At 49.3% G+C, this 10494-nt stretch overlaps 2 protein-coding genes across 7 annotated transcripts in view; one reads left to right on the top strand and one right to left on the bottom strand.

Annotated features, from left to right (window-relative positions):
• Positions 1-856: 856 nt before the first annotated feature.
• Positions 857-1378, bottom strand: LOC103348426 (EP300-interacting inhibitor of differentiation 2). Its single transcript, XM_008257168.1, has one exon. It carries the CDS (start codon positions 1376-1378, stop codon positions 857-859), a length of 522 nt encoding a protein of 173 aa, XP_008255390.1.
• Positions 1379-2171: 793 nt separating this feature from the next.
• Positions 2172-10494, top strand: part of LEUTX (leucine twenty homeobox) — a 47216-nt gene continuing 38893 nt past the window's right edge. The window contains exons 1-3 of one of the 6 annotated variants that reach the window (XR_016224870.1): positions 2203-2519; positions 5963-6086; positions 6826-7110. The gene's annotated coding sequence lies outside the window, so the exon portion shown is untranslated. The other 5 variants (XR_016224869.1, XM_070062222.2, XM_089319406.1 and 2 more) reach the window with 5 other exon arrangements.

Below are 10494 nucleotides of genomic sequence, written 5' to 3'. Positions count from 1 at the left end.
CACCCCTTTGTACAAGGTAATTCTATGTACATATTTACACGGGTCTCTAGGTTCCAACACTAAGAAATCAAGGCATATATACACACGTACATTATCTGTGTAGAGGGGAAAACCGATATTCATAAACGAGGTGGTGGGTCTACCTGCGGAGGTGTGGTGGGCACTGGGTGGCCAGGGAACATGCAGGGAAGACTCCTCACTGCACCTGTTATACCTTTCAAACCCTGTGAAAGCATTACCTAGTCAACAACGAAGGCATTTAAAATATGAAGCACACGCATCCTTCCCAGGTGTGTGTCCCGAAGACACACAATCTATGAAGCGGCCCTTTCCACTCTGATTCCACTTGGGGACACACACCATCTTCGCGCCATGGAGCCTTTGCTGCCGATCGCACGAAGGGATGGATTACCAACGCTGAACCCCTACCGGTCCTCCTCCGTCATCCAGTCCTAACCGTCCAGCTCCGAGATTAGAAACTTGGGTCTTTCGTCTTCTCGGTCAGCATTAGTGGGCTCTACCACAGGCAAGCCGTTCGCACTTCATTTTTGCAAAAAGCAGCCGATGCAGTGAGGCAAACAAAAACGCTAGTTTCTACGATGCCAGGGGGGCGGCGGTGACACGCGTGGGGATCCTTCTGCAGACGGAAACGTCTCTCTCCTTTTCTCTGGCTCCCCGACGAGTCCTCCTCCAACCATGCAACAACCGTTCTAGTCTCCCCTCCTGCATGACAACGAATTTTTTTTTTAAATTTCCAAAATAAGAATACTCTAGCTGTCGGATTGCCAAGCGATTCCATCTCCAGGGGGCTCCACAGGGAACGGCAGGTTTTTCTGGAAATGGCTGCCTCCGGGAGCTACTCTCTGTCTTTCAACCTGTCGCAGCCGAGCTCCGCGGCCAGGCGACTGAGGGCCACCGACGCAAAGAGGTCTTCGATGAACGTGAAATAATCCAGGTAGACGTTGGGGTAGCGCGTCTGCCAGCGGGCGTCGCGGGCCACCTCCCTCGCCCGGCACGCATCCATGAACACCCAGCTGGGCTCGTCCAGCCCCCGCAACCGGCTGCCGTGCGCGTGCGGCACCTCCTCCCCGAACGGCGGCTGCGCTCGCCCCCACTCAGCCCCAAAGGCCTCGGGCTCGCGCTCGTGCCGGGAGAAGGCGGCCGCGCCCATGCAGATCTCCCGCAGGAAGCGGGCCCTGGACCGGCTCTCGGGGCTCTCCTCCGGGCGCCGCGCGGCCATCGCGCCCGAGGCCGACTCCGCAGGCTGCGCCACGGCCGGCTCCAGGCTCCCGCCGCTTACCTCCGCCGGCGGGGCGTCGTCGCCGCCAGCAGCTGCACGGCGCTGCGGGACACGGCCGCCGGCGGGGAGCTCGGACATCTTGCACCACCGCGCTGGGAACGCAGCGCCCGCAAGCGCCGGAAATGACCGGACTGCGCTCGCCGGCGCATGCGCGCGCGCACTGCCGTGTGGGCGGGCGCTTTTCTTTTCTTTTTTCTTTTTAACCCCTTGTACTCCAGTGGTGCTTTGCAGGCGAGGGAGGCACCTTGTGGGAGGCTTGAGTCTGGCGAAAGTCGCCCTAGTCCCAAGCCGCTTCTTGTTTTAAAATGCAGTCCTGTTGTTCTTTGTCAGACACACCCACACGGTCACGTCTTGGGCCCTGTCTTGTCTTAAAAAGCTGGGCAATTGCCGGCGCCGCGGCTCACTAGGCTAATCCTCCGCCTGCGGCGCTGGCACACCGGGTTCTAGTCCCGGTCGGGGCGCCGGATTCTCTCCCGGTTGCTCCTCTTCCAGGCCAGCTCTCTGCTGTGGCCCGGGAGTGCAGTGGAGGATGGCCCAAGTACTTGGGCCCTGCACCCCATGGGAGACCAAAAGTACCTGGCTCCTGCCATCGGATCAGCGCGGTGCGCCGGCCGCGGCGGCCATTGGAGGGTGAACCAACGGCAAAGGAAGACCTTTCTCTCTGTCTCTCTCTCTCTCACTGTCCACTCTGCTTGTCAAAACAAAACAAAACAAAAAGGCGCTGGAAATCTGGAATTATTCTCCGGCGGCTGCTGTGTGTCACCTAGTGGCCCTCCCCAATCCCTTCTTGATTTTTTTCCTTTATATCTCCTCCCCCTCATCCTCTCCCCTGTGCCACTTCGGCTACCCTTACTCCCACTGCTTTATGTTTTTTTTTCCAAAGATGTATGAATTTATTCAAAGACGTATTTTGTTTGTTTGAAAGGTGGAGAGACAGAGAAAGAAATCTTCCGTCAGTTGGTTCACTCCTCAGATGGCGGCAGCTGCCGAAGGCGGGAGCCCTGGGCTGCATCCGGGCCTCCCACAAGGACCCGCATCTGTGTCCGACACGTGGGCTGCATCCGGGCCTCCCACGAGGACCCGCATCTGTGTCCGACACGTGGGCTGCATCCGGGACTCCCACGAGGGCTGCATCCGGGTCTCCCTCGTGCGCGGCCGGCCCAGCGCGGGATCTTCCTCAGGATCGGAAGCCGGGCCACCGGCGCTCAGGGCGTCGCAGGTGACTGACCCGCTCCTGCCCGCTTCCTGCCCCTTTCCCCCTGCTCCTCCTCCCGCTTCTTTCCTCCCGGCGGCCCGGGCCTCAGGCTGCCTTCTGTCGCCCTCCTCCCGCTGGTTTGTCTCAGAGTTCCAGCCCCGGCTGCTTCGAGCTTCCGGAGCTTGCGTCTTCCACACTGGGTAATGCCAGCTGCAGGCTTTCGCCTCTGGCTCCCGGCTCCCTTCTGCCACGTGGATTTATGTGCCGATCTACACCACGGCGAGTTGTCTCACTACAATATACACCTGACGCACTTTAACACGTGATTAAAAAAAAAGATTTGTTTATTTGAGAGGTAGTTACAGAGAGAGAGAGGTCTTCGTCCCCTGCTTCCTTCCCCGATTGGCCACACGCTGGAGCTGCGCCGATCCGAAGCCAGGAGCCAGGAGCTTCTCCCCGGTCTCCCACGCGGGTGCAGGGGCCCAAGCACGTGGGCCGTCTTCTCCTGCTTTCCCAGGTGCATTAGGGAGCTGGATCGGAAGTGGAGCGCCAGGACTCAGAGTGGTGCCCTGATATGGACCTAAGCGGCAGCTTAACCCCCCGTGCCACAGTGAGACTCCCCATTTTTGTGTTTTCGCTTCTTGTTGCACAGGAAATGCTGTCTCCCTCCTCCCAGCACCGACCTTCACGACTGTCTGGCAATTATTGCCCGCTTAGCAAAACCCGTAACTTAGGTGAAGTAAATCTGGATCCCTAATCTGACCTCACCCTCTGTGGGTGCATCCTGTGAGGAAGGTTTAGATTGGAAACTTGGCACTTGGCTCTTCTGGGCGTGCAGCAAGCTCACCCGTGCCCTCTTACTCTGGCCATGCACAGAAGCCATTGTTCTCACCTCAACCCCAGCTCATGTGCGTGATTCTCCGAGACTAGCAACACATTACTGCCTCTAGATACGCCTTGGAGGTAGTCTGTAATTAATTACAAAGGAGACTTCAAACAGCTTGTGGCAAATGGAATTAAAAGTAGTTTATCTGGGGCTGGGGCTGTGGTGTAGTGGGTAAAGCCGCCGCTTGTGAAGTCGGCATCTCTTATGGGTGCTGGTTTGTGTTTCAGCTGCTCTGCTTCTGATCCAGCTCCCTGCTAATGGCCCGGGGAAAGCAGCAGAAGATGGCCCAGGTGCTTGGGCTCCTGCTACCTTCATGGGAGACCCAGAGGGAGCCCCAGGCTCCTGGCTTCAGCCTGGCCCAGCTCTCGCTGTTGCGACCATCTAGGGAGTGAAGCAGCAGATGGACAATCTCTCTCCATCTGTCTCTCTCTCTTTACAACTCTGACTTTCAAATGAATAGGGGCCGGCACTGTGTTGTAGCGGGTAACGCTGCCACCTGCAGTGCCAGTGTCCCATATGGGTGCTGATTTGAGTCTTGGCCACTCCACTTTTGATCCAGCTCTCTGCTATGACCTGGGAAAGCAGTAGAAGATGGCCCAAGGGCTTGGGGCCCTGCACCCACATGGGAGGCCCAGAAGAAGCCATGGGAGACCCAGAAGAAGTCTTCAGCTTGGTCCAGCCCTGGCCATTGCAGCCATTTGGAGAGTGAACCAGTGGATCAAAGATCTCTCTCTCTCTCTGTCTCTCCATTCTCTCTGTAACTCTGACTTTCAAATAAATAAATAAATAAATATTTTAAAAATAAATAAATGAAATCTTAAAACTAGTAGGGTCAGGACTTTTGGAGTCAGGATTCAAACTCAGGCATTCCTGTCTAGCTTCCCAAGCTGCTCTTAATTGCTGCCTGTTTTTAAAGATCATGTGGGTGAAGGGTCCCAAGAACCTGAGCCATCTTCCACTGCCTTCCCAGGCTCTTTAGCAGGGAGTGGATCTGAAGTGAAGTAGAAGAGACTCTATTTTTTTTATTTTTATTTTTTTTGACAGGCAGAGTGGACAGTGAGAGAGAGAGACAGAGAGAAAGGTCTTCCTTTGCCGTTGGTTCACCCTCCAATGGCCACTGCGGCCGGCGCACCGCGCTGATCCGATGGCAGGAGCCAGGAGCCAGGTGCTTTTCCTGGTCTCCCATGGGGTGCAGGGCCCAAGCACTTGGGCCATCCTCCACTGCACTCCCTGGCCACAGCAGAGGGCTGGCCTGGAAGAGGGGCAACCAGGACAGAATCCGGCGCCCCAACCGGGACTAGAACCTGGTGTGCTGGTGCCGCAAGGTGGAGGATTAGCCTAGTGAGCCGCGGCGCCGGCCCTAGAAGAGGCTCTAATAGGCCCTCTGATATGGGATGCCAGTGCCACAGACAGCAGCCTAATCAGTTGTACAAAACTGCTGGCCCCTGTTTCTTTTTTTTTTTTTTTCTTATTTTTTGGTAGATGAAAATTTTTTTGTCATGGTTAGCTAAACTATTATTAACTTAATATTTGTTAATTAAAAATAAAAAATGGGACCAATGCTGTGGTGTAGCGGTTAAAACTGCCACCTGCTGAACTGGTAGTCCACACGGGTGCCAATTCAAATCCCGCTGCTCCACTTCCGATCCAGCTCCTTGCTAGTGTGCCTGGGAAGGCAGTGGAGGATGGCCCAAGTGCTTGGGCCCTGTGCCCACGCGGGAGACCCAGAAGAAGCTCCTGGCTTTGATTCAGCCCAGCTTCAGGCATTGTGGCTATTTGGGGAGTGAACCAGGGATTGAAAGTTCTCATTCTCTGTCTCTCTCTATATATAAAACATTGATTTCAAATAAATAAATGTGTCTTTAAAAAATTAAATAGGGGCCGGCGCTGTGGCGCAGCAGGTTAAAGCCCTGGCCTGAAGCGCCTGGCATCCCATATGGGCATCGGTTCTAGTCCTGGCTGCTCCTCTTCCAATCCAGCTCTCTGCTATGGCATGGGAAAGCAGTAGAAGATGGCCCAAGCCCTTGGTTCCCTGCACCCACGTGGGAGACCTGGAAGAAGCTCCTGGCTCCTGGCTGCAGATGGGTGCAGCTCTGGCCATTGCAGCCATTTAGGGAGTGAACCAGCGGATGGAAGATCTCTCTCTCTCTCTCTTTCTCTCTCTGCCTCTCCTCTCTTTGTGTAACTGATTTTAGAGTAAATAAATAAAATCCTTTAAAAAATTAAACAAAGTATGCCTAGAACTCAATGTAAATATATCAGATGTTATTGGTAACCTGCTGCTCACAAGTAGCAAGAACCGTGACCATGCTCCTTGCACAAATGGTTTAGGATACAGGGGTTCTTCACAAAGGTCCTGGAAAAGGAATTAAATGATAAATTTATTTTGATGCCAGAAATTTTAAAATTCATGCGCAGTGTTTTTCCTAAGATGCATTTCCATGAACTTTATGAAGTGTCTGTGTATTGCAGCCAAGGCCATAGGTAGCTTTTTCTCTTTCACTGCATTACTCTTGATTTTCTCTCTGCCAATTGGTTTCCTTTGGGACCTCTTTCAAGTATGATTCTTTTCCAAAACCAGGTCCCGTGTTGAGAAGAGAACCTCTGGGAAGCACTGGCTGTCATTTCTACCCAGACTTGGGTGTGGTGCACTCGAGAGCACTTTAGAGGCTCCTCCTTCCCAGTGACTGCAAACGGGACTCAAGGTACAGCACACATGGAGTGGGGGAGGCAGCTGGGTGGGATCACACGAGAGGGCAGGCTTCATCCCCCCCCACCCCTGGTGCAGGAAGAGCTGTCAAGACGGAGAGAAGCTGCTTGTTGCTTTTGGACTTCTGGAGGTGTTGGGGTTTGAATGGGTTTCCCAAAGTTCATGTTGGATGCTTAATCCCCCAACAGAGTAGTGTTGAGAGTCGGGACCTTAAAGAGGTGGTTGGGTGGTGAGGACTCCGCCCTCAGGCCTGGGTTAGTGCTGCTCTTCCACGAGTGGGCTTAGTGTTGAGCGTGCTGCTGGTGAAGAGTGAGTTTGGCCTCCTTTCCTCCTTGCTGTCTCTCCCGTGTGCTGCCTTCTATCAAGTTGTAACAAAGCAAGAAGTACCCCTACTCTTGAGCTTCCTAGTCTCCACACTGCAAGAAATAAATCTCTGTTCTTTATAAAATACTCAATCTGTGATATTCTGTTATAGTAGCACAAAATGGACTAAGATTTTTTTCTATATATTCAATTTAACTTATCTTCTTATATTTTTGTGATACATAATAACATGCCTAAAACATGTGGGATTCAAAGAATAATAAAGGTCATCTATATAACCACCACTCAGGTTTAAAAAGAAAACATTGCTGGGGCCAGCGATGTGGCGTATTGGGTAAAGCCACTGCCTGCAGTGCCAGCATCCCATATGGCCGCCGGTTTGAGTCCCAGCTGCTCCACTTCCCATCCAGCTCTCTGCTATGGTCTGAGAAAGCAGTGGAAGATGGCCCAAGTCCTTGGGCCCCTACATCTGCATGGGAGACCCAGAAGAAGCTCCTGGCTCCTGGCTTTGGATCGGCACAGCTCCGGCCATTGCAGCTATCTGGGGAGTGAACCAGCGGATAGAAGACCTCTCTCTCTCTCCCTCTCTTTTTTTCTCTCTCTGTCTCTGCCTCTCTGTAACTCTGCCTTCAAATAAATAAATCTTTAATAAACAAACAAACAAACAAACAAACATTGCCAGAGCCCTAGCAAGTGCCTTTCCATGTCACAACACTATTTTATTCCCTTCATTTTAAACAATATTCTGACTTTGGGGAAATTTTGCAGTCATGCATCCCTACACATTATAGATCATGCCATTCGCTTTTAAATTTTGCACAAATTGGGAACAGAGCCTGCAGTGCAGTAGGTTAAGTCTCTGCCTGTGGCACCAGCATCCCATATGGGTGCTGGTTCATGTCCCTGCTGCCCCTCTTCCAATCCAGCTCTCTGCTAATGCACCTGAGAAAGCAGTAGAAGATGGCCCAAGTGCTTGGGCCCCTGCACTCACGTGGGAGACTCAGAAGAAGCTCTTGGCTTCTGACTTTGGATCAACTATTGTGTCCATTTGAGGAGTGAACCAGCAGATGGAAGACCTCTCTCTGTCTCTTCCTCTCTCTCTCTCTGTAACTGCCTCTCAAATAAATAAGTACATCTTTACAAAATTTTGCATAAAGTTATACTTTATATATTAGTTTGTGCTTTGCTCTTTTTGTTCTGTATTTTGTTTGTAAAAGTCATTTACATGGCTACATGAAGCTATAGTACTTTTTTGTTGTTATATAGTATTCCATTGTAGGGAAACACTATAATTTATCTATTTTTGATATTTTTTCCTATTTTCTGGCTATTATGAATGATGCTGCTATGGACATGTTAACATTTTCATTAAGGATGTCTAAGTAGTGATGGAAGTTTGAAGTCAAAAGGGACACATATTTTCAACTGTACTAGTTACGTCATTGTTAAGCAGCTGTGTCAGTTTACATTCCCACCTGAGTGTTCCCTTGCCATATATACCAACATTTTTTCAGACATTAAGTTTCTTACTAGTTGGGGGATATAATAACATTTCATTAGGTTTTAACTTCTCCTAGATTACCAATAATGTTCAGCAATATCTTTTGATATTCTTTTTTTGTTTTTGTGAAGTGTCTGTTCAAATCTTTAGCCCATTTAATTAGGTTGTCTGACTTCATTAGTGATTTATAGGAGTTGCAAAAATATATTTTACCTGCTAATCCTTTATTTCATCTTTTAAGTTTTGATACTTATTTAAAATATCCCCCCAAATGAATAAACATTTACTTTAAAATTATTTATTTGAAAAGCAGCACACACATATACATGTACACACAAAACACTCTTCTGCTAGTCCATGCTCCAAATGCACCTGGTATCTGGGGTTGGGGGTGGGGGTGGGTGGAGAGAGAAGGAGAGAGAGAGAGAGAGAGAAAGCAATACAGAGAGAAAACTCTATTTCCCAAATGCCTGAGATGGCCAGGGCAAGGCCAAGGCTGTTGTCAGTAGTTGAACATTCAATCTAGATCTCAAATGTGGGTGACAGGAAGTCCATCACTTCAGCCATAACTGGTGCCTCCCAGGGTCCATGCTAGTAGGAAGCTGGAGTTAAGAGCCAGAGGTTGGTATTGAACCCAGGCACTCCAGTGTGGGATGTTGATGTCCTAACTGGCATCTTAACCACTAAGCTAGACCCTGCCTCAGTTTTGATATTTAGATAATTTGTTATTTTGTTGTTAAAATATTTTAAAATATCATCATTGGTTTCCTCCCAAACCCATGCATTATTTATAAATGTAGGGAACAAAAGCATATTCTAAAAATTTAGAATGTAAATCATTTCAGTGCTTTGAAATTTGTTAATAGTTACTTTATGTTATAGTGTATGGTCAAATTTTGCAAATATTTTATGTATACAAAGAATATATGTATGACTAGCATATAACTGACATGACCAGGCAGCAAGGTTCTGTGTAACTTTTTAGACTTTGTTACTTGTTCAATTATTTTATATTTGTGTATTCTTTACTAATTTTAAACATTTCTTAGAGAGAGAATTGGAGCTCCCCCCACTGGTTTGCTCCTCAAATGCTCCTCAACAGCTGAGACTGGTCCTGGGGCTGTGGCCAGGAACTGGGAACTCAATCCAGGTCTCCTTTGTGGGTGACAGACACCCAACCAGTTGAGCCATCACCTGCTGCCCCCCAGCATCTGCAATGGTGGGAAGCTGGAATTAGGAGTGAGAAATGGAAATCAGACCCAAGCACTCCAATATGGCACATGCATGTCTTAACCACTAGGCCAAATGTTCACCCTGTTCAATCAAACAATTTTCAAGATTTATTTATTTACTTGAAAATCAGAGTTACAGAGAGACAGAGAAGGAGAGATCTTCCATCTGCTGGTTCACTCCCCAAATGACCAGAACAGCCAGGGCTGGGCCAGGCCAAATCCAGGAGCCAGAAGCTTCACCTGGGTCTCCCATATGGGTGATGGGGCCCAAGCACTTGGGCCATTTTCCACATGCTTTTTCCAGGCCATTAGGGAGCTGGATGGGAAGTGGAGCAGCTGGGACAACCTGGTGCCCACATGGGATATGGCATTGGTGGCAGAAGCTTTACCTGCTACACCATACATTTGACTCCCCCATCTATCAGTTTTTAAGGGAAATGTATTAAAAAATTTTCACAGTGATTGTGTGACCCCTCTTCCCCATGGTTGCCTCTACCTCTCAGTGAGGCTTTTGCTAGAAATCACTCTTCATAAATCCCAACCCTGAGGGAAGTGTGACTACTAATTAGGGTGGGCTAGCTTTCACTAACAAATAGACCAAAAACTGCAGTGGCTTCATACAATAGAAGCTCATTTTTTTTTCCTCACAGAATAGTCAAGAGTTTTTTTTGATATTGGTGGTGGTGTCTGCCCCATGGTATCATTCAGGCTCTCAGGTTGGTTGCAGCCCTGCCATCATCAACATATGGGTTTCTAGGTTACCCTGGAAGTTTGCATCCCAGTCAGCTGAGAGAAAAAGGGCGAGTAGAGGAGCACATGGGAGGTTTTTGTGGGAGCAGGATTGGGGTGGCACCCACCGTTTCTACTTACAGTAGGCTAGAAACCAGTTACATGGCTACACTTCACTGCAGATGAGGTTGGGCTCTATATCCAGGGGAAATAGGAAGGAGGTTTGGTGAAAAGCCAGCAGAGTCTAGCACAACGATGTAAGATAAGGATAAAGTATTTGGAGAATAAGCTCTCCATCAATGAGTTTGCATATTACATTGGATAAAAGATCTTGCTGATAACTGCTCTAAATGAAATTTCTGCAGAGTTAATCATATGGCTACTAGCAGTAGCCATATGGAATCCCTCTTTGGATTTCACTTTGAAAGCCAGGGGAATTAATATTGCAATTGTCAAATGATGCTGGACCCTAACTAGTAGAAGGGATGCAAATTCTCAATGCCAAGGAGTATTCCACCAATACAATTCATGGCCTAGACAGTGCATGAATTTTTAAAGAAGCAGTGCTGGTGTACAACAGAACTGTGTTTTATTGACATAGTTGGTAGCCCTTGGGT

The sequence above is a fragment of the Oryctolagus cuniculus genome, chromosome 18, assembly GCF_051225735.1.
Source record: "Oryctolagus cuniculus isolate XC-2025 breed Fujian yellow rabbit chromosome 18, ASM5122573v1, whole genome shotgun sequence".
Lineage (NCBI taxonomy): Eukaryota > Metazoa > Chordata > Mammalia > Lagomorpha > Leporidae > Oryctolagus > Oryctolagus cuniculus.
This window is presented reverse-complemented; position numbering and strand designations above follow the sequence as displayed.